The sequence below is a fragment of the Amblyraja radiata genome, chromosome 7 (genome assembly GCF_010909765.2).
Source record: "Amblyraja radiata isolate CabotCenter1 chromosome 7, sAmbRad1.1.pri, whole genome shotgun sequence".
NCBI classification, from domain to species: Eukaryota; Metazoa; Chordata; class Chondrichthyes; order Rajiformes; family Rajidae; genus Amblyraja; species Amblyraja radiata.
In genome coordinates this window covers 20,883,347-20,903,642 of record NC_045962.1, presented here as the reverse complement: position 1 = coordinate 20,903,642, position 20,296 = coordinate 20,883,347, and the positions used below count along the sequence as shown (strand labels likewise).

The window sequence follows — 20,296 nt, the reverse complement described above, 5'->3', positions numbered from 1 at the left end:
TTTTAATTACATCTTATTCGCTGTCAATTCTTTACCATTTCCTTCTCTAAAATAACTTGCATCTATAAAAAGGAAAATCCCACAGAACCTGGAAACATTTAGCATTCCATTTGGCAGTCATATCTAGCAGCCAATCAAATGGCACTCCTTAAACAATTTGGCAGGATGAATAGTAATTGGAAAAGGAAGCAGTCCTCTGAATTCCCTCTTCCTGTTACAAAACATACCATCTGGGAATACCTGACAATTTTGAATGTTTATCATAAGGTTCACTCTTCATATAAAAAGTCTTAATTGCGAGTTGCACACAAGATCACAATATTGAATTATGCAAAGCTAATTCCCACCTCCCCTTAAATATATTAAACCAGAAGCAAAATGACAACCCGAATTCCTGCTCATTTGTGCCTTACATCTACAGTGGATCAAGCTATAAAACATGATAGATTTGAAGGATGCAATTGGCAAATTACACGAGATATATTCCTCCTGAAGGCTAGGTTAGCAATGCAGGGCAGTGTTAGGAGCAAGTTTAAGGACACTGAACTCAATGCTCTGGTATTGCTTGGTGTTAAGTTGCATATTCAGTGTCTATCTGGCAATCATAACCCACAATGGGACTACACCCAAGATAATGTGGATAATGGAAAGGATTGTACTCCTTCAATGCTCGTGATTTCCAGTTTTGCTTGCTTCTTCAGTTTTCCTGATCATCACATGATCATGCTAAAAGCATGCAATGGTCCAGCCATTCTTTGTTTAAGAAGGAAGTGCAGATGCTGGAAAATCGAAGGTAGACAAAAATGCTGGAGTAACTCAGCGGGTGAGGCAGCATCTATGGAGCGAAGGAAATAGGTCTCACCCGCTGAGTTTCTTCAGCATTTTTGTCTACCAGCCATTCTTTGTGTTCGTTAGCAAATTCTACATTCTCAATGCAGGAATTTTGTTGGTTGTCAATTGATCTCTCCTGGCTGATGTAACATTTCACAATGACTATGCCTTTATTTCACAGGACTGATAAAAAAAACCAACAGTATATCAAGATGTATATTGAGCCATTTCCATTGGAACAGAATGCAACAGATGCATAGAGCAAGCAAGAATCAGAAAAAAGGTGAAAAAATGCCAGAGGTCATATTCATACAAGAATATCTGTTTTCCAAAGCTCAGCAAAGGAACAATATGCAAGATATCTGCACTTCATTATAGAATTCTCACAGCTCCAGATAAAAGTGCAATCTCAGCAAGCAAGGAACTAAATCGTGATTGCCCAAGTATTGATTTATTATTGTCACATGTACCCATTTACCATGAGAAACTTTGCTCTGTATGCTATCCAGGCAGATTATACTGTACACAAGTATATCAGGTAGCCCAAAAGAGAAAGTAAACAGTGCAGAATATAGTGCTAAATCGAGAGAGAAAATGCAGATTATGAAAAAAAATGGACCGCAAGGAGGTAGATTGGGAAATCAGGAATTCAGTCAGAGCATGAGATGTTCATTCAATATTCTGAAAATAGTAGGGAAGAAGCTGTTCTTGAATCTGGTAATGATTTCAAGCTTTCGTATCTTCTGCACGACAGGAGGGGGGGGGGGGGGGGGGGGGGGGGGGGGGAAGAATAACAGAGGTGCAGGTGGTTATGTTGGCCGTTTTCCGAAACATGGTGAAATTTAGATGGAGTCGATGGGATTTGTGAGATAGATTGGGTTGCGTTTATAACTGTCTGCAGTTTGTCGTCTTGGGCAGAGCAGTTACCATACCAAGCTGATTCAATCAAATAGGATGCTCTCTTAGGTGCAGCTATGGAAATTGGTAAGAGACATGCCAAACATCTTTTGCCCTCTGAGCAAGCAGATGTTTGTGTGCTTTCCTGGCCAAAGCATCAAATATGGATGGACCATATTTGATGCTTTGGTGATATTTGGTTGATGGTTGAAAGACAGATTGTTGGTGAAATTTACACTTTGAAGCTCTTGACCATCTCCACTTCAAAACAACCGATAGAGGCTGGGGCATGTACTCCACATCCTGAAGTCGAGGACCAACTGGATAGAGTGGATGTGGAGAGAATGCTTCTACTAGTGGGAGAGCCAAGGATGAAAGGTCATAGCCTCAGAATTAAAGGACGTTTCTTGAGTTGAGGGTGGTGAATCTGTTGAATTCATTGCCACACAAGGCTGTGGAGGCCAAGTTAATGGATATTTTTAAGGCAGAGATAAATAGATTCTTGATTAGTACAGGTGTCAGGGGTTATGGGGAGAAAGCAGGAGAATGGGGTTAAGAAAGATCAGCCATGATTGAATGGTGCAGTAGACTCAAATGGGCTGAATGGCCTAAATCTGCTCCTATCTTATGAACATTTCATTTTGCTGACAAGGAAGAGATTTTTATCTTGGCCCAATGCAACTAAGCTCGCCATCTCCTTCCTGTACGCCGTCTTGTCATTGTTTGAGATCTGACCTGCAACAGTGATATCATCTGCAAACTTGTAAATTGAATTAAGGGCCTGTCCCACTGTACGAGGTAATTCAAGAGCTCTCCCGAGTTTAAAATAAAATCAAACTCGTGGTAAGCACGTAGAATGTACGTAGCGGGTATGTCGGAGCTCGGCACGTCTCTTAGCGGCTCGTAACGCTAACGGCAGGTACTCGGGAAACGCGGTAAGCTCGTGAAGATTTTTCAACATGTTGAAAAATGTCCATGAGAGCCCCGAGTACCTACGAGCGGCTATTACCGTAATTCTCCGAGTTCGAATCAGGGGAAACTCATGAGAACTCTTGAATTACCTCGTACAGTGGGACATGCCCTTAAGTGTGGATTTTGGCCTAATTGCAAGTGTAGGAGTATGGTAAAGGGCTAAGAACGCAGCCCCACAGGACACCGGTGTTAAGAATGATCATGGAGAATGTTTTGTTGCATATCCGTGCTAGTTATCATAAGCCATTTCACTACTCTTTAATATCAACGTCTTTAACGTATTAAAGTTCCTGTCACCAGAACCCTAGATTGAAGTAGAGTAGCCAATAATGTCATGAGTACAGTTTTGTGCATTCCGACTATTTTGTCCACTAAACATTAGTAATGACGACTAATGTTTGATGTTCCACTTCAGGCATAGCAGCTAAATTTCTCTGCTCTAATGGAAAAATAATAAGTAATTCAAGCAAAATAAAATGCGAAGCTTAGCAAGCCAGAATTATTTTTATCTCCACTTTCTTCCATACAGACACACACAGACTTGGTTGATTTATTGTTATTGTCGCATTTATTGTGATACTGTGAAAAAAAATGTTTGCCTGCTATCCAGTATTTTATCGTACGCAAGTGCATCAGATAGTGCAAAAGAGAAGATAAGTAGAACACAGACAGTGTCACTTCTGCAAAGAAAGTGAAGATCACAAAAACAGTGCAGGAGCCGCAATAAGGTCGTTGGAAGATTGGAAATTCATCCTTTGCATGAGGTCTATTCAAAAGTCTGAAAACAGCAGGAAAGAAGCTGTTCTTGATGGTACACACTTTCAAGCTTTTGTATTTTCAGCTCAACTGGAGAATGTGGATGGGGGGGATGGGACGACGACAAGAGAATGACCAGGGTGAGTGATCAATGAATATGTTAGCTGCTTTTCCGAGGCAGCGCGGTGTATATAGAGTTGATTTTGGGGGGGGGGGGGGGGGGGGGGGTGGGGGTGGTAGGAAGAGTGGTGGTGGTTGGTTTGTGTAATGGACTAGACTATATTCACAACACATAGCAATATCTTGTGGTCTTAGACAGAGCCAGACCACCTTGTGGTGCATCCGGAATAGCATGCTTTCTGTGGTAGATATTTGTAGAAACTACCAAGAATCGTTAACGAAAGCTGAATTTCTTTAATCTTCTGAGGAAAGCTCAAATTACTGGAGCAATTCAGCCGCATTGATACAGACTGGGACATGTATTCCATCCCGCTTCCGAAAGTCAATGACCAGCTCCTTCATTTTGTTGACAATGAGGGAGAGGTTGTTGTCTTAGCACCATGTTAAACTCTCAATTTCCTTCCTGTATTCAGTCTCATTGTTTAAGAACCAGCTCAGTGAGTTGGTGTAATCTGCAAACTTGTGAATAGAATTACAGCTGAAGTTGGCAGCACGTTTGAGTGTACGAGTATATTAAGGGGCTGAGAACTCAACCTTGCCGGGCACCAGTGTTGAGAATTATTGTGGAGGATGTTTTTATGCCAATCCTTACTGCTTGCAGTTTGTGGGTCAGGAAATCAAGGATCCAGTTGCAGAGGACAGTACTGAGCCCTAGGAACAGGAGTTTGGAGATTGAAATGATGGTGCTGAAGGCAGATCCATGTTCAATAAATAGAAGTCTGACAAAGGTGTGTTTGTAATCCAGATGTTCCAGGGATGAATAGAGGGCCAGGGAAATGGCATCTGCCATGAATATTTTATGCCAGTTAGCGAATTGCAGTGGATCAAGACTGACTGAGAGGCTGGACTTGATGTATGCCTCCCCAAACACTTCATGATCGTGGAGATCAGTGCCACCAGACTGTGGTCAGTAAGGTATGCTACTTTGATTTATTTGGCACCAGGATGGCAGAGGTCTTCTCAAAACAAGTGGAAACCTCATATTGTATTATGGAGAGGTTAGAGATGTTCATGAATACTCATGCCGCCTGGTCCGTGCAGGTTTCCAGGACATGACCGGGGACACCAACTGGGCCAGTCGCTTTCCACGGCTTCGCTCCAAACTTTAATGGTCTTAGAGAGGAACTTCCTCAGGTTGATTGGAGTATGTTGTTTTCGAGCAAAGGAGAGCCCAGAAAGTGGGATGCTTTTAGAAGTGTGATGACAAGAGTTCAGGGCATGCATATTCCTGTTAGAATGAAGGGCAAGGCAAGTGGTAATATGGAATACTGGAGAGAAATTGAGGCTCTGGTCCGGAAAAAAGGAGTTAAGGGACATGGATAGGAGGCTGGAATCAAGTGTATACTGAGGAGCATATTTAAGAAGGAAATCAGGAAGGCAAAAAGAGGGCAGGGGATAAGTTAGGCAGAAAATATTTTTAATAAGTACACCAAGGGAAAGAGGGTAACGAGTGATAATAGGGCCCCACAGAAAGAAAACAATTGAATGGAGCCACAGGAGATGGGCAAGATCTTCAATGAGAAGTTTTCCGTTTTTACAATGAAGGAAGACATGAAGACTGAGGAACTTGAGACAGTAAATAGAGATGTAAATAAAGAACAGTCCACATTACGGTCAAAGTACTGCTGGGCATCCTAAAGCATTATGATCGTAGATAAATCTCCATGCTTAGTCAGATATACCCAAGGACATTGCAGGAAGCTAGAAAAGAAAATGCAGGCTGAGATATTGTAATCATCACGAGGCACTGAGCTGGTGCCGGAAGACTGGTGGGTGGGTAATGTTGAGCCTCTTTTTAATAAGGGCTGCAAGGAAATGCCTGGGAAATATAACACAGCAAGTCTAACATCTGTGGTAGGCAAGTTACTTGAGAGAATTCTGAGGGATTAAATATATGTGTAGTCAGATATACAAGGGCTGATGAGTCAGCATGGTTTTGTATATGGGAGATTATGTCCTATGAATCTAATTGAGCTTTTTGAAGTAACCAAAAAGGTTGACGAGACATTGTCTACATGGACTTCAAGGCATTTGATAAGGTTCCACATGGTGGACTGCTCTTGAAGGTTAGATCACATGGGATACAGGAAGAGCTAGCCAACTGGATAGAGAATTGGCTGTGTCAAAGGAAACAGAGGGTGATGGTGGAACATTGGTATGACTGATGGTGTGACTGGTAGTGTGCTGGGCCTATTGCTGTTTGTGGTTTATGTCAACGATTTGGATGAGAATGTGGAAAGCATGATGAATAAGTTTGCAGATGACACTAAAATGGGTGGCATCGTATATAACGAAGATGGCTATCAAAAATTACAGCAAGACCGTGTGGAATGTTTAATGGAGTTTAATGCAGATATAGTTTGGAGAGATATGGGCCAAATGCAGGCAGGGCTGGGGCGAGCATAGATGGGGCATCTTGGTCAGCATGTGCAAGTTGTTGGACCGAAAAGCCTGCTTACTATAACGCTGTATGTCTGTGAATCTGATTCAGGAAATCCGATCTGATACCTGCGACAGTGACTGTGGGTAGAGGTACACTCGAGGCTGTCTGGACGGATTACATCATTTCACTGACCTTCCATTCAAAACAAGCATACACTGCATTGAGCTTGCCAGGGAAGAATGTGTTGTTGCCAGCAATTCTGCCCGATTTTGCTCTGTGGAACGCAGCACACAAGCTTTGCCATAATCAACAGTTTTCTGTATAGTTGGTGTAGGACTCCAGCTTGTTCGGAATTTGTTTCTTGGTACCCTACTTCTGCTGCCAGGACTACTTTGTAAGAGCTTTGCAAGGCTCAAAACAATGTGCAAGATTTATGCTGGTCTTCTATCTTCTATATTACTAAAACTCTGTTCTTGACCGGTTTTGGCGATCTGTGCTGCGATTTCCGAGAGAACGCCACCACCTACGGCCGTCATTTTTGGCCACCTCGCTCAGAGCCCCCCTCCGCCGTATGTGTGCCGAGGATTTTTCCCGTCGATGATATATGACAGAAATATTAATGTTTTTACAAAATTCCCCATTCTCTCTGCTGCCCCAGCTGGAGGCAGGGGAAGGGACTATAAAACCAGGAAGTGGTGTGCCTCAATTAATCTCTGCAAGCTGGAGCTCTGTCAATTAGTCTCTGTCGCTCTGAATTAGACACTGAACAAATGTCTACAGCACTGTGAGTACCCTTAATTTGGTTTGAAAATGAAAATATAGTTAGTTTGAAGTAAAAAAGCTCTGCCTGCAAATGGTTGTTTGGGTTGAATTAAAAAGGCACTCTCCCTCTCTCTTTCTCTCCCCCCCCCTCTCTCCTCTCCCCCCTCCTCTCCCCCCTTTCCTCTCCTCTCCCCCCCTCCTCTCCCCCCTCTCCCCTCTTTTTCCTCCCATCCATCCCCTCCCCCACCGTCCCTCCCCTAAACCCCCCTCCCTTCCACACACCCCTGCCCCCTTCCCTCCACCCTCCCTGCTCCCCACCTCTCCTCATCTCACCCCCTCTCAGCACACCCTCTCTCCCCCTCTCCCTCCCTCCCCTAAACCCTCTCCCCTCCACACCCCCTACGCTCTTCCCTCCACCTCCCCCCTCCATCCCCCTCCCTGCTTCCCACCTCTCCCCTTCACCACCCTCTCAGCACCCCCTCTCCCCCTCCCCTCCCCCCCCACCTTCCCCCCCCCCCACCTTTCCCCCCTCACCCACCCTTCCTCTTCTCCTCCTCTCCACCCCCCTCTCCCTCTTGCCCCTCTCTCTGTCTCTGTCTCTCTCTGTCTTTGCCCCTTCTCTCCCTGCCCTCACTCTCTACCCCCGCCCCTCTCTCTAGGTGTGACTGCAAGTTGGGGGCTATGCGTCAGTAGATAGGGTGGTTATGGGGTAAAAGGAACAAATTAATAATATTAATATAATATCAAGGGGGGTAATTAGCGTGTGCGGGGGGGGGGATAGTTAGTGTGTGTGACGCTGCATGCCGCCTCCCCCCTCCCCCCCCACAACCGCACGTTGGGGGAACAGACCCAACGGGTCTGCACTTGGTCTAGTATAATGTATAGCCTTACCATCCGGTCTGCATTGCCCTCACCACTGGCTCTCTGGCAAAAGATGATCAAGACAAATTAACCCAGACATGTTTTCTGACCCAGCTGAGATACCACATCTGCAAATTTCTAAATACGTGTCCCTCCAAGCTAGATATTTTCACAACAGTTTCATGTCCACTTTATGATGCTCTCTAATCAAACAACGCTGATGAATTTTAGACTCATTTATCAAAAAGCACTAATTCAGGGCTCTCGCTTAACTTTTTTTCCCTGTAGCCAGCCGGGCAACCTAGGCAGCATTTTAGGTTGCCAAATGACAATTTAGGTGGTCATTTAAGACGGCTTGCATGACACGTGCGATAAAGTGCGTAGTTATCAGTCAGAATTATGGTCAATGAAGCATTCACATATTATTTCTGCTTCAAATAAAGTCACAAACTAAACATATTCACCAATCAAGACATGATATATACCACAATGACATGCAGCAAAATGACAAAACATTTATCTCATCTTCTTTTACACGTTGCAATGACTGCAATTTCTATTATTTCTTTCCACTTCGCCTATTCCTTCACTCCATAGATGCTGCCTCACCCACTGATTTTCTCCAGCTTTGTCTACCAACGGGATCCCATCACTGGCCACATCTCCCATCTCCTTCCCTGTCGACTTTCCACAGAGACTGCTCCCTCCGTAACTCCCTGGTCAATTCGTCCCTTCCCACCCAAACCAACCCCTCTCCTGGCACTTTCCCTTCCAACTGCAGGAAATGCTACAGTTGTCGTTTTATCTCCCCCCTTGACTCCATTCAAGGACCCACGCAGTCTTTCCAGGTGCGGCAGAGGTTCACCTGCAACCGCATCTATTGCATCCCATGCGATCAAGTGCTGAGCCACCGGAAAATCAGGTTGGTTATTGCGAACTGAGTGTAGGTGTTGTGCGTAACGATCGCCAAGCCTGCACTTGATCTCACCGAGGTTGATCATACGCTGAATAATCCAACCAGATTTTTCTTTGGTAGTGGAAAGAAATAATAGAAATTGCATTCATTGCAATGTGTAAAAAGAGATGAGATACTGTATTGTAATTTTGCTGCATGTCATTGTGGTATATATCATGTCTTGATTGGTGAATATGTTTAGTTTGTGACTTTATTTGAAGCAGAAATAATATGTGAATGCTTCATTGACCATAATTCCAACTGGTAACTACGCACTTCGTCCGAGCACATTATCGCATGTGTCATGCAAGCCGTCTTAAATTACCACCTAAACTGTCATTTGGCAACCTAAAAAGCTGCCTAGGTTGCCCGGCTGGCAACAGAGAAAAAAAGTTAAGTGAGAGCCCTGCTTGCCGTGTAGAAAGCCAATAAGCAGGCTGTCTCAGAACTTTGATGTATTAGAATCTAATGGATTTCCTTTCCTTGAATATCCACCAGTACATGATCTATTATTGACACCAATATCACACATCCAGGACGCACATAATGAGCTCATTTTGAAGCAATCCTCCACACTATCAGTATGAGGCATCACAAGATGCCTCTTCTATGTACTATACAACCTCACTATCCCCCTCAGCACAGTCCTCACCACTAGCTACACGGAAAATAGCTGATCAAGTGGCATTAACCCAAAAAACAGATTTTTAACCCAGCTATGACACTGGAAAATGCCCAACCTCAATTCTTCATTCACCATTTACCTTCCATTTGTTGCTACCCGTAGAACAGACAACAAAACTAAAGTTAAAACAATAAAAAATTCCCAGTTTTATAAATCAAAACAAGCCATAAAGCAAAGAAACATCAGCTTATACGATGAAAACCTCAAGTACATGCGGTGGAAAGTCAATGATACATAGTGGAATTGCAGGGTGACCTCAGTGGATATTCACCACCAGTTTTGGAATTGCCCATGCTGACCAAGATACCCTATCCAAATGTATTTTAAGTGTTGTTATTAGTATCTACCTCAACTACCTCCACCAACAGCTCATTCCATATACCCACCACACTGTGTGAAAAGGTTGCTCTAGGGTTCCCATTAAATCTTTCCCGTCACATTAAACGTATGTCTTCTGGTTCTTGATTCTCCTACTCTGGGTAAAAAACTGTGTTCACTCTATTCACCTCATGATCTTGGACACCCCTGCAAGATCACCTTTGTAAATCTCCTTTGCACCTTTTGGAACTTAACAACATCCTTCCTATAGCAAGGTGACCAAAACTGAACACAATACTCCAAATGCTGCCTCACCAACATCTTGGGGTGGGAGATTTCAACCCTGTCTCAACGAATGGAATCAACCTGGCGTGCACAATAAAATAAGATCAAATAGAACAAGTTTAGGCTGTGCACGCCATACGCAAGAAGATGACCCACATCTTGCACAACTGTAACATAACATTTCAACTTCTAAATCAATATCTTGACTGATGAAGGCAAATGTACTGAATGGCTTCTTGACCACCCTATCTACCTGTGATGGCACTTTCAGCAAACAATGTACCTGCACTCCTAGGTCCCTCTACTCTACACTACTCTCCAGGATCCTGCCGTTTACTGTGAAGGTCCTGCCCTCGTTTGACTTCCCAAAACACAATGCATCGCACCTATCTGCATTAAACTCATTAACCATTCCTCAGCCCACTTACCCAACTGATCAAGGTCTTGCTATAATTTTTGATAATCATCTTCGCTACCTACAATACCACCCATTTTAGTGTCATTTGCAAACTTACTAATCATGCCTTCTACATTTTCATCCAATGATATAAACAACAGGTAGCAATGGGCCCCAACACAGTTCCCAGTCCAAAAACGTCATCACCGTCTGCTTCCTTCCATGAAGCTAATTCTCTAACCAGTCAGTAAGCTCTACCTGGATTCCACACAATCTAACCTGCCAGAGTAGCCCACAATGTGGAACCTTATCAAATGCCAATAGGCTATGCTATCGTTCCCAAGCAGTAGCAGTCTGGCTGGCTAATTGACAGGCAATAGACTAAATAGCAATGGAGAGAAAGTGGTGGAATCATGTTTCCTTTCAATGAAGGATCAGCAGCTTTGTGCTCCAGGGACAACTTGCTCTACTTCTTCAATTACTCCATTGCAGGAAGATATTGTTGAACTCCTGAGGCACACTTCAGCATGGCATTAATTGAAACCTACATGACATCATCCTGGGCGGTTTAAGCCGGTACCGCACTCCAATGCAAGGCATCCTTATCAAATGTTGAATTGTGACAGAGTTCACTGTGTGAAATGAAACTAAAACATTGGGTGTTAACAATCAAAGGTAGATTGTTGGGAGAATAAGTCAGTGTTATACAATGACCAACTGTCTGATGTTGATCATTGGGAGTGAGATTTGAAGATATACAGTAATTGTCCTCGACATCCAAAAACATTATTCTGTTAGCTGTATCAAAGTTCTTGGGCCTTTTCTTCATTGACCTCAAGCTCCTACTACAGGTTGAATACCAATTTTTTGGCATCCACAGTTCCACAGCCATTCTTGTTTATCCGATTTTCTGATCCAACAGAGGTCACATGACAATGAAATGACAGTACACCCCTGGCCCGCTAATGAAACCCCTCTCGTGTCACCTTGACCATGAAGGAACAACACCTCATTTTGCTTGGGCAGCTTACAACCCAACAGCATGTACATTTTTTCAATTCACTTCCCTCCTCCCTCTCTTCCTGCTTTTTATCACCCCCCCCCCCCCCCCCCCCACCCCACCCTTTCCTCCACTAAAAGTCAGTTAACCAGTTCCACAATTTACGATGATGTATCCCTGTTGGGATCACATCATCCTTAGCCAACAATCGGCACATCAGGTAACCTCCCTGCCCGAGGTCACCTGTTGTCGGCCCCTAATTGGCCTGGTCTTTTCTTGTTTCCAGCGTCCGTCCTCCTTACTTTAGAGATGCTGCTTGACCCGATGAGTTACCCCAGCACGTCTGTGTCTATCTTTATTCATTCAACCACCTGGGCCACTGTGGATAAAGGACATCACTCCTCCTGCTGCAACACAGCACTAGGAAATTTTGGAACCTGCTCCCTACCACATAATACTACTTATTTAAAGTCACTCTGGATCAATTGAGCTCCAAAAGATCTAACAATACCTTCCACAGTCACCATGTAGCTTCTCTTTAAGACAGGGGTTCCCAACCTTTTTCGTCCCATTTACCCCAGGCAATTTTAATAGCACATAACAATGATTATTTCACTTATTTATGAACAACTAATGTTGAACAGTTACCAGTATACCAGAACCAAACACAGTCAGTCAACATGTACAAATCCAGAATCAACAAATTTACCCCCTGGGTAGGCAAAATTTACCCCAGGTTGGGAACCCTTGCTTTAAGAGATCAAGCCAAATTACTGCATACTGGCCTCAAGTGCCAGGACACAAAAGATTGGCCTTCGCAATCAGCATGGCTGCATCTAGTGGTTGTGAAAATGTGCAGAAAAGTAAATCCTGCAATTTAGCCCCTTGCAGCATTTATCAAGTTACAGCATTTATCTGACTGCACAAGAAAGGAGATGCAAAGAATAAGTAATCCAAAACTGAGAAATAATATCCAGAAGGAATTTAAAAGAAAGAATGCATGCACAGAGGCACATGAAAAGAAATCCATACAATACACGAGAATATGCAGTGTACACTGTACGCAAGAGCACCCAAACACCTCATGACAGCGCAGGAGATATTTGTGGAGAAAAAAAATGTGCTGGATGCACGAAAGAATAGCACACCACATATGCAGCATGTACACTTAGGACGATCGTATGCTACATGTAAATAATGACAAACAAGCACATAGATAAGTATTTGTGAAAACTACAGGATGTACTCAAATAACAGAGATGATAAAGCAATCAGTAGTTTTATGAACCAGAAGCTAAAAGATTGTATGAGATGCCCATGGATAGAACAGACAACAAAAGTGTTAGATTTGCAGGAGATTTTGGTAAAATTAGTTGAAGCATAAGTAGATTTTCCATTTAAAGAGTAACATGAAAATACTGCAATCATTGCTCGAGATGTACATTGCCATTTTGGAACATACTCAATATATAGCAATGGGGATTGGAAAGGATCAGAATTGTAATCAGCCAATATGATGCAGAATGTTTCTGTTTACATTACAGGCAGTGTCTCCCTAATCTTTATCAAAACAACCCTGTGTATTTTTAATTTACATTGTTATTCTGTATACATTGTCACAACAACCGTGAACAATTAACAGTTTAACACGAGTTGCGATGCAGCTAGTTTTGTTCCAAAAATGCCAAGTGGGAAAAAGCATTTGGTCACATAGTTAAAAATGATTAAAAACTTTGATAATCATCTCTGCAATCATGCAACATTTCTTCATGTCTAAATGGCAGCAGATCAATAAGAAATATAACCTATTTCTTCAAAGAAATAGTAAAATGAATATGTTTAAAATTCCAAGTTACATTGTTGGGATCATAATTAAATCTACTGAAAATATTACAGAGAGAAAGTCACTGGTTTGTTCTGATCCGTTACTTTAAGAAACAAGTCAGTGTCATTGATGAAATATGCACTAATACAACAAATTGTATCAATATTCCCATGTCAGATTTGTGCATGTTAGCAGCTGCACATAATACAAAGAGTTCAAATCCCAACGTCCATATTTTCTCACCATCTAGCCCAGCCTATATGTTTTTAAACGATATGCCAATATATTTGATAATGAAGAGCACCTGAAAACAAAACATCAAATAAGGGGCCACTAAAACCTAAACAAGTATAGCAAGGTACAGGTACAATGAAAATCTATTTACAGCAGCATCAGAAGTACATAGAAAAATGATACTTTCTACAGCGCATCTGTAGAAACTGAGTAAAAAAACTGAAGAAACTCTGGAGTACAAAGTTCATTTTATCATATCATTTAATCCTAGCAACATTCCCTACAATACAAAAACAAAAACTCCCCACAAAACTAAAGCCTAGAATTATTGTAGTAAAAAAAAACATAATTTCTCCAAAAACCTATCTAGATTAGGATTTCGATGTAATGAAAACAAAAAAGGAAACCCAGGTAAGATGCAAAACTGCGACATTAACGTCTTCCTATATTTTTAACATTTTTAATATACAATTTTCTCATTAAACGCCTATAAACAGTAAAAAAAAATTCTACTTTGACATCATTTCGCAAAATTGTGGAGTCTTGCATACACTTGTAGAAATAGAAATCTGAACTATTCAGATACTTCTAAGTAGTTGCAAGTCACAACAGTGACAAATGTCAATATACTTGCTCAACTTAATTACAGATTTAAAATTAAACGTTTTAGTAAATTCACTTAACAACCAAGTAACACATACTTGCAGGTAAACACTATTAGTGACATCGTTATATACAATATTTTTCCTAATATGCATTAGGCAAACAATACTGTATATTTAAGGTAACAACTGTGACCATACGTTGGCATCCTGCCCAATTAACCAGACATATTTCACATCTCACTGTTGGGGCATTGGCAAATAAATTAGACTTAATCCACTGTAGGGTTGTTTAGATTCACATGGGGCAATTTGTTTAGTTAAAAATATGTACACAGACTCCCACGAAGTACATCGTTTAAGAACACGAGCGATTTTGTACTACTTCCCCTATGAAACAATCAGAAGCCACACATCCGGCCAAGAAAACCACCTCATTAGATTTCCTTTGATATCCAAAGGTTCACTGATCTGGGTTGATGAAATGTGATTTGATTCTATTTCAAACGCACTCATTTCATATTAACTGACTTTAAAATATTGTTAAAAATAAAACATAAACCAATGATGACATCCCAACTTGTTAAACCATTTACAAACTACAACTGCATATTTATAAAACAAATCTTCAAATATTTAGAACCCTGACGTTGGATGGGGGGGGGGGGGGATTTAAAAAAAAAATCCTGTCAATTTCTGACGAACGCACACACTATGTGTGCTGTCTTCCTGATCTCACCGGGTCAATTTCAATTGAAAGTGAACGTATTTCGAAAATCAACTGCAAATTATCTGCACCTTAAATAAAATCCACACCTAATTCAACAGGCAAAAACCGACTCCCAGGACGAAGGCTAACTCTCTACCTTATTACACTGCGAAATAGAAAATAAACAGGCTTTACTCCGTGATGCATTGACACCAAGAATATATATTATCGCACGAATTATGTTATATATGTTTTTTATTCTTGGTGTCAATGCATTACCGATAAAAACCTGTTTATTCTCTATTTCGCAGTGTAATCGGGTAGACGAGTTAGCCTTCGTTTCAGGAGACAGTTTTTGCACGAATTATGTTATGTGTATATATATATATAAATCAATTTCTATATGTGTATAGAATATATTACACCAATTATATATAAATCAAGGTGCAATAATCCTCAAGTGGTTCTGGTTTTGTGCACAGGGCGTTTGACTGGATCCATTGCAGGCCGGGCATGGAGAAACATCATGTAATTTGCAGACAAGGGGGCACATTTGGATGGGAATGGTGAGGTGGGGAGTGTAGGTAGGTAGGCCAGGAGAAGCGTCGGTGAGTGAGTGAGTGAGTGGGCGAGTGAACCCACCTTCTTGATGTTGTAGATGCGGGTCAGCATGCCGACCCCCCTGTCGTTGAGGATTGTCAGCTTCTCCGCGATCTTCTGCTGGCTCGACATTACGGCCCGAGACATGGTGGCCGAGGCACGTCGGCTCTTCCTTTCAACCCAGGGGAATAAAAAAGGGGTAAGTTGAGTGGTTTTGTGGGGTTTTTTCTCTCTCTCTCGCAGTCGTGGGCCGGAGCTACAGAGAAGGTGAATCGTCCATCGACGCCCAGCGAGCAGCGTCGCGCCGCGACCCCGCCCTCGGCTCCTGCTCCTGCTCCGCGCCCACACCGAGGCTCTTCCTCCGCCGGCCTCGCCAGCGCCAGCGCCAGCGCTTCACCCCCCCCCCCTCACCACGTGACCGCGCTCACCAGCGCCCCCGCCAGGCCGACTCACACCCCCACCACGTGACCGCGCTCACCAGCGCCCCCGCCAGGCCGACTCACACCCCCACCACGTGACCGCGCTCACCAGCGCCCCCGCCAGGCCGACTCACACCCCCACCACGTGACCGCGCTCACCAGCGCCGCCAGCGCCAGTGCTCTCGCCCCCACCACGTGACCGCGCTCACCAGCGCCCCCATCAGGTCGCGCCCGACTCACAGCCACTGGAGATACTGCAGCTGGTCTTCTTCTGAATTTGTAGTCGGCAGCAAAGATCTTATAGCGGAGCTAGGATCTTTGGTCGGCAGGGCAGTACTCTGCATATCGCCAACTTGGATGTGTTGTGCATATTAACGTGCTGTTAGTACCCCCCCTTAAAACTGTCTAGTGAAGGTGATTTGACTATATTGTTGTCTAGTTCATTCCATTCCCTTAAGGTTCTTACAAAGAATGAGTTCTTATAAATACCTGTCCTGGCGAATGGGATTTCTATTTGCATATCATTTCTCTTTCTTGTTCACCTTTCTGTTGAGTATGTTATGTATCTATCTGCAGTTATGCCCACGATCCCCTTTTGAATCTTGTACAACATGGCTAGTCAGTTCCTTGCCCTTCTTGTTTCCAGCGTTTCCCACTCCGGGTCGGACAGCATCTGGGTGACACTGCTACCTCTATTGTAGTTCCCGATGCAAACGCGTGCTGCTTTCCTCTGTACACCCTCTAGTTTGTTGATATGACCAGTTTTGTATGGGTCCCAGGCGCATGAAGCGTATTCCAGTAAGGGTCTAACCAATGTTGTATATGCTGTGGTTTTTACTTCCATTGGGCAGAACCAGAGATTTCGTCTAAGGAATCCTAGTGTCTGGTTGGCTTTAGTGACCGTGTTGTCCACGTGTTCCCTCCACAAAAGCTTGTTATCAAGATGAACTCCAAGGTATGGTTGTGAACTTGTATGATGAAGTATTTGTCCACAGAAGACGTAGTCTCGAGTAGGTGGTTTCTTCTTGTTTGAAATTACCATAATTGAGCATTTGGTTGGGTTGAAGCTCATCTTCCATGTGTTTTGCCATAATTCCAAGGACTTGGTCTTCTTGTAAGGAGTTCATATCCTCTACATCAGTGACAGGTGTATGTATATACAAGACAATCATCTGCAAAGAGTCTTGCAATTTATGTGTTCAGGTAGATCATTAATGAACGTCAGGAACAACAGTTGTCCAAGGACTGTGCCTTGCGGTACTCCTGACAGTATTTGTTCTTCTGAAGAAATGTTTCCTTCACAGGCTACCCTCTGCGTCCGGTTTGTGAGAAAATCCCTAATCCAGTTATGTAGACTATTTCTGATGCCAAAGTAATCGAGTTTTCCTAGGAGCCTTTCATGAGGAACTTTATCGAATGCTTTCGAAAAGTCCAGGATTGCCATATGTATAGATTTCCCCTTATCTAATGCCCTTGTGATGTCATCAATAGTGATAATAAGTTGTGTTTCCGTTGAATGTTTTGCTCTGAAGCCATGTTGTGAGTCCACCAGTATCCTATTCTTTTCGAAATGGTCCATGATGTGAGAGTGTATGATGTGTTCCATGATCTTACAAGTAACACTGGTCAGTGAAACTGGTCTGTAATTCTCAGGCGCAGCCTTATTGCCCTTCTTAAATATTGCTTCCTTCCACTGTCGTGGTAGTGACTCACAATCAATTGAGGAGTGGAATAAATCTGTGAGTATGGGTGCTATTTTCGATGCGAACATCTTTAGAAACCATGGTGGCAACTGATCAGGGCCCACTGCTTTGTTTGGCATTATGTTCTGTAGTTATGTTAGTTCTCCTGCCTCATGGATCACTAGTTCAGGGATATCCTGTATGTTACTGGTTCCCATCGATGGAATGAATGACTTGTTTTCCCTCGTAAATACACTGGTGAATTGAGCATTAAGTGCTTCAGCCTTCCCTTTCCCGTCACTTACAACTGTGTTGTTCACCATGAGGTCTGCAACTCCCTTCTCTCCGTTACCCAAACGTTTCATATAAGACCAAAATTGCTTGACGTTTTCTTTCATTGCTGTGGTAAGGTTGTTTGACACCAAGTCTTGTTCGGTTTTGTTCAGAGCTTTCCTTAATTCCTTCTGGCAATTTACAAAGGAATCCCAATCTTCTTTGTCTTTTGTCTTCTTTGCTTTATTGTATGCCCTCTGTTTCTTCCGTCTGAGTCTGTGGTGATGTCTGGTGAACCAGGGTAGGTATTTGGTTTGGCTGCTGTCTTTTTTGGAATATGTCTCTCCATGATCTACTTTATTTCAGTTTCAACAGTGTCACACTTCTCCTGAATAGAAGCATTCCCCATTGAGAGATAATGATCCCGTAAAGCATCCAGGTCTGCATTGATCAGTTCCTCGTTTGCTTTTTGCCGTACGTAGTATTTCCTTCTAGGTTGTCGTTTCCACTTGGCTGTCAGATCCAGGTCAACAATAACTATGTCATGGTCGCTTCCACCTGCTTCCACCTTAGTATCCTGAACAAGACTGTTGTTATTTGTGAATACCAAGTCTAAAATGTTACCTCATCTTGTTGGTTTATCTTGTTACCTCCGTTACATTGACGACTGCTTTGGGGCCACCTCCTGCACCTACACACAACTGACTGACTTCATCCACTTCACCACCAACTTCCATCCGGCACTCCAATTCACCTGGACGATTTCCGACACTTCCCTACCATTCCTTGACCTCACCATCTCCATCGCAGGGGACAGACTCCTGACCGACATACATTACAAACCCACTGACTCACATGGCTATCTGGCTATCACGTCTTCCCACCCTGCCCCCTGTAAAGACTCCATCCCCTACTCCCAATTCCTCCGCCTACGCCGCATCTGTTCCCAGGATGAGACATTCCACACCAGGGCATCGGAAATGTCCTCGTTCTTCAGGGAACGGGGATTCCCCTCCGCCACCATAGATGAGGCTCACACCAGGGTCTCATCCATACCCCGTAACACTGCTCTCTCTCCCCATCCCCGCACTCGCAACAAGGGCAGAGTTCCTCTGGTCCTCACCTTTCACCCCACTAGCCGCCAAATACAACACATAATCCTCCGCCATTTCCGCCACCTCCAACGTGACCCCACCACTCTCCACATCTTCCCATCTCCCCCCATGTCTGCCTTCCGCAAAGACCGCTCCCCCCGCAACTCCCTCGTCAATTCTTCCCTTCCCTCCCGCACCACCCCCTCCCCGGGCACTTTCCGTTGCAACCGCAAGAAATGCAACACCTGTCCCTTCACCTCCCCCCTCGACTCCATTCAAGGACCCAAGCAGTCGTTCCAGGTGCGACAAAGGTTCACCTGTATCTCCTCCAACCTCATCTACTGCATCCGCTGCTCGAGATGTCAGCTGATTTACATCGGGGAGACCAAGCGTAGGTTGGGCGATCGTTTCGCCGAACACCTCCGCTCAGTCCGCAATAACCTACCTGAACTCCCGGTGGCTCAGCACTTCAACTCCCCCTCCCATTCCCAATCTGACCTCTCTGTCCTGGGTCTCCTCCATTGCCAGAGTGAGCAACAGCGGAAATTGGAGGAACAGCACCTCATATTCCGTCTGGGGACCTTGCGTCCATATGGCATTAACATTGAATTCTCCCAATTTTGCTAGCCCTTGCTGTCTCCTCCCCTTCCTTAACCCTCTAGCTGTCTCCTCCCACCCTCCCATCCGCCCGCCCTCGGGCTCCTCCCCCTCCTCCCCTTTTCCTTCTTTCTCCCACCCCCCATCAGTCTGAAGAAGGGTTTCGGCCCGAAACGTCGCCTATTTCCTTCGCTCCATAGATGCTGCTGCACCCGCTGAGTTTCCCCAGCAATTTTGTGTACCTTCTGGTTTATTAACCTGTTGGTTCAGTCCAAAACCCATTACAGCCCCCAGTAGTAGTTCAGCTGTATCCTTGGATGCAGATTTATCCTGCACTATAGTTGAGTCTTCCCAATTAATATTAGGCTGATTAAAGTCGCCTGAAAGTACTATATTGTATCCCTTGCCTTTATTGCATATTTTCTCAAATGAATTCTCAAGTTCACTTACAAACTGTTTGTCATCATGTCTGGGCTTATAAGCAGTACTTTTTAAAAGTGGGTGTCGTCCTTTCAATTCAATTTGGTTCCACATTAATTCACTATCTACTTCAAACTCTTTACGAATCATAATAATATCCTTTTTACACGCTATTAAGATACCACCATGAATTCCCTCCCTTCGATAGACATCATATGTATCCGGGAAAATCTCATCACTATTAATGTCCTGTGAAAGCCAAGTCAGACAACATCAGTGGAGAGGCAAACACTGGTAATTTTTTAGTTTGATGAGTTTTCATCAGAACTCGGAAATGTTTTAAATTGTAGAAATGAGAACACTTTGATTAGTGGCCTTTAAACCACTCCCACATGTCAACTGTGAATTTACCAAATAACTGCTCCTAATCTGCCCTCTTTAACACCTGCCTAATGACACACTGATGTGCCTTCCCGAGCCCCCATTCACCCTGATGGTATTTCAGTCACAGTCACAATGGCCGACGTCAGAGATCCTTCAGGGGGTGAACCCTTGGAAA

General features: G+C 43.6%; 1 protein-coding gene across 6 annotated transcripts in view; it reads right to left on the bottom strand.

Annotated features, from left to right (window-relative positions):
- The window catches only part of nckap1 (NCK associated protein 1), a 166,646-nt gene extending 151,026 nt beyond the window's left edge, over positions 1 to 15,620 (bottom strand). For 5 of the 6 annotated variants that reach the window (XM_033023810.1, XM_033023811.1, XM_033023812.1 and 2 more), the window contains exon 1: positions 15,295 to 15,620. In XM_033023810.1, coding sequence (XP_032879701.1) covers positions 15,295 to 15,399 — 105 coding nt within the window. In that variant the 5' untranslated portion in view covers positions 15,400 to 15,620. The remainder of the gene's footprint in view (positions 1 to 15,294) is intronic. The other variant, XM_033023813.1, reaches the window with a different exon arrangement.
- Between the last annotated feature and the right edge of the window lie 4,676 nt (positions 15,621 to 20,296).